The sequence below is a fragment of the Manacus vitellinus genome, unplaced genomic scaffold (genome assembly GCF_001715985.3).
Source record: "Manacus vitellinus isolate BGI_N305 unplaced genomic scaffold, ASM171598v3 scaffold_110_pilon, whole genome shotgun sequence".
NCBI lineage: Eukaryota > Metazoa > Chordata > Aves > Passeriformes > Pipridae > Manacus > Manacus vitellinus.
This window is the reverse complement of record NW_021938845.1, coordinates 499526-501656: the sequence shown is the minus strand read 5'-3', so window position 1 is coordinate 501656 and position 2131 is coordinate 499526. Positions and strand designations below refer to the sequence as shown.

General features: G+C 57.0%; 1 protein-coding gene across 1 annotated transcript in view; it reads right to left on the bottom strand.

Annotated features, from left to right (window-relative positions):
* Positions 1-261: 261 nt before the first annotated feature.
* The window catches only part of NRF1 (nuclear respiratory factor 1), a 50014-nt gene continuing 48144 nt past the window's right edge, over positions 262-2131 (bottom strand). The window contains exon 8 of the mRNA XM_029965615.1: positions 262-806. Coding sequence (XP_029821475.1) covers positions 550-806 — 257 coding nt within the window. The 3' untranslated portion in view covers positions 262-549. The remainder of the gene's footprint in view (positions 807-2131) is intronic.

Genomic DNA, 2131 nt, shown 5'->3' with positions numbered 1-2131 from the left:
CTGCCACGATGCCAACACACACACAGAGGCTGGCAGGGAAAAGGGGTGGGCACAGGGATGAGGTGCCCCCTCTTTGTGGGGTACAGTGAGTGTGCTTAAGTCATGGGGTCATTAGGGGTGGAAAAGAATTCCCAGATCAAATCCAACCATCCCCCAGCACTGCCAAGGCCACCACTGACCCCCTGTCCCCAAATGCCACATCCACAGGGCTTGGAAACCCCTCCAGGGATGAGGACTCCACCCCTGCAGCCCCTTCCAATGCCTGACAACCCCTTCCATGAGGGAATTTTCCCTGATATCCAACCTGGACCTCCCCTGGTGCGATTTGGGGCCGTTTCCTCTGGTCCTGCCCCTTGTTCCCTGGGAGAACAGACCCAGACTTGACACAGGTTAAGCTCATGACTGAGGCTTATGCCAAGGTATTTTAGAGTCCATCAAAGCCCTGTTGCTGATAATTACCCATTTGTGCCCACTAATTTGTCCTCTAGGAAACACCTCTCCCTATTCCTGGAGTTGCTCAGTGAATCCAGGAATTCCCACTCACCCCTTTTATCTTTCCTCCTTGGCTGCCAGCCTCTTTCCTACCCTCTCCTCTGAAACACATCTGCCCAACCTGATTTTCCTCACCCTTCCTTCACATCGGGAATAAATCCTACCTGTTTCAGGGTAAACCTTCATTAAAAAATTCTGTTCCCACCAGGAAGGCCCTACAACAAGCTTGACTCTTTCCTTCCTGTCCTCCTCGGCGCAAGCAAGCTGATCTGCACTTTGCCAAGCTGCTAGCGACTCATTTGGCTCCACCTTCCCTAAAAAAAGGAGATCCAACAGGAAAAACAGAAAATAGTGCTTTTAAAAACTGACATTTGCAGCCTCTCAGCCTCCTCCCCCCCCGATTTATGATTATTTTCCTCGTGTACAGAACCGCTGGTTCCATGTCACACCTCCCTGTCCTGAGGCACCCCAAAGCCAGGAGAGCGGGGTCCTGACGCCTGCCTTTCCCTCCTGGATGTGTTTCCAACTGTAAACAGCCCTCCCAGAGCCACGTGGGATCGGGATCCACGCTCCAGGCCTGCCAGGAGGAGGATTCCCCATTTCCCATCTGCGCGGCCGAGGGTGGGGACAGGTTTCCACCTGACAGCTCGCTGGTTCTGCGTGGGAAGCTCGGCAGCCTCGGCCAGGACTGAGGCTTTTCCAGCACTTAAACCTCTTCCCAGCCCCAAGTCACCACCTGGAGCAGCAATTCCAGGCGGGAGGTTCCCCTAAATGCCACGGGGAGCTCGTTTATCCCGTGCTAACCGGGAAGAGGCGCTCCTGGACTGACGCCTCGTTCCCGGGGTTTGCGAAAGCTGGGAGCTGGTTAATCCCCCCCTGCCCACGTCAGAGCCCTAATGCTCTTCCCATCACAAATCCTGGCTCGCCCCCAGCCCTAAGCACGGCCCCCTTGGGGCGTGGGGAGATCTGGGGTTGGATGTTTTGGGTGGATTTTGGGGTGGAGGAGGGCGAGGTTCACAGTGGGCTCCCCATTTGTGCTCCCAGGAGCATCTCCAGCAGCACAGGGAGGGGATACCTCAGGAAAACGGGCTTTGGGGACAGGAAAATGTGCTCCAGGGACCTGCTGCTGCAGGTGAGGCCAAGGGGGACAGACCAGGATCCACTGGATCTCTGGCTGTGCCAAGCTCAGCTCTGTGAAATGAATTCCCTGCTCACGGCCTGATCCCACATCTCCCACTGCTCTTCCCACACCCGGGTTTGAATCCCAACTGGAGCCTGGGATTCCAAATGCCACCTCCAGAATGCCCCACACTGCACAAGGCCACAGCAGCCCCAGACTCGTGGGGGCACCGAGGCTGTGGAAGCTCCTTTGCTGGGGCAGGGAATGGCTCGGAGCTCTGCCCCAGCCCTGAGCTCTCCTGTGCAGGCAGCAGCCTCATCAATATTTCAGGAGGCAGCCGGGAAGCCCGTGGCCCTGGCAGCTCTCAGGGCCCATCAGATCAATGTCAAACAAAGGGCTGTGGGGTGAGGACGCTCTGGCCCCGCTCAGGCCCCGCTCCTTCCCCAGAGAGTTTCTTCCTCTGCTCCCAAAGCAGCTCCAGAGCTCAGAGCTTCCCCCTTTTCCACCCAGCTTGAGGAA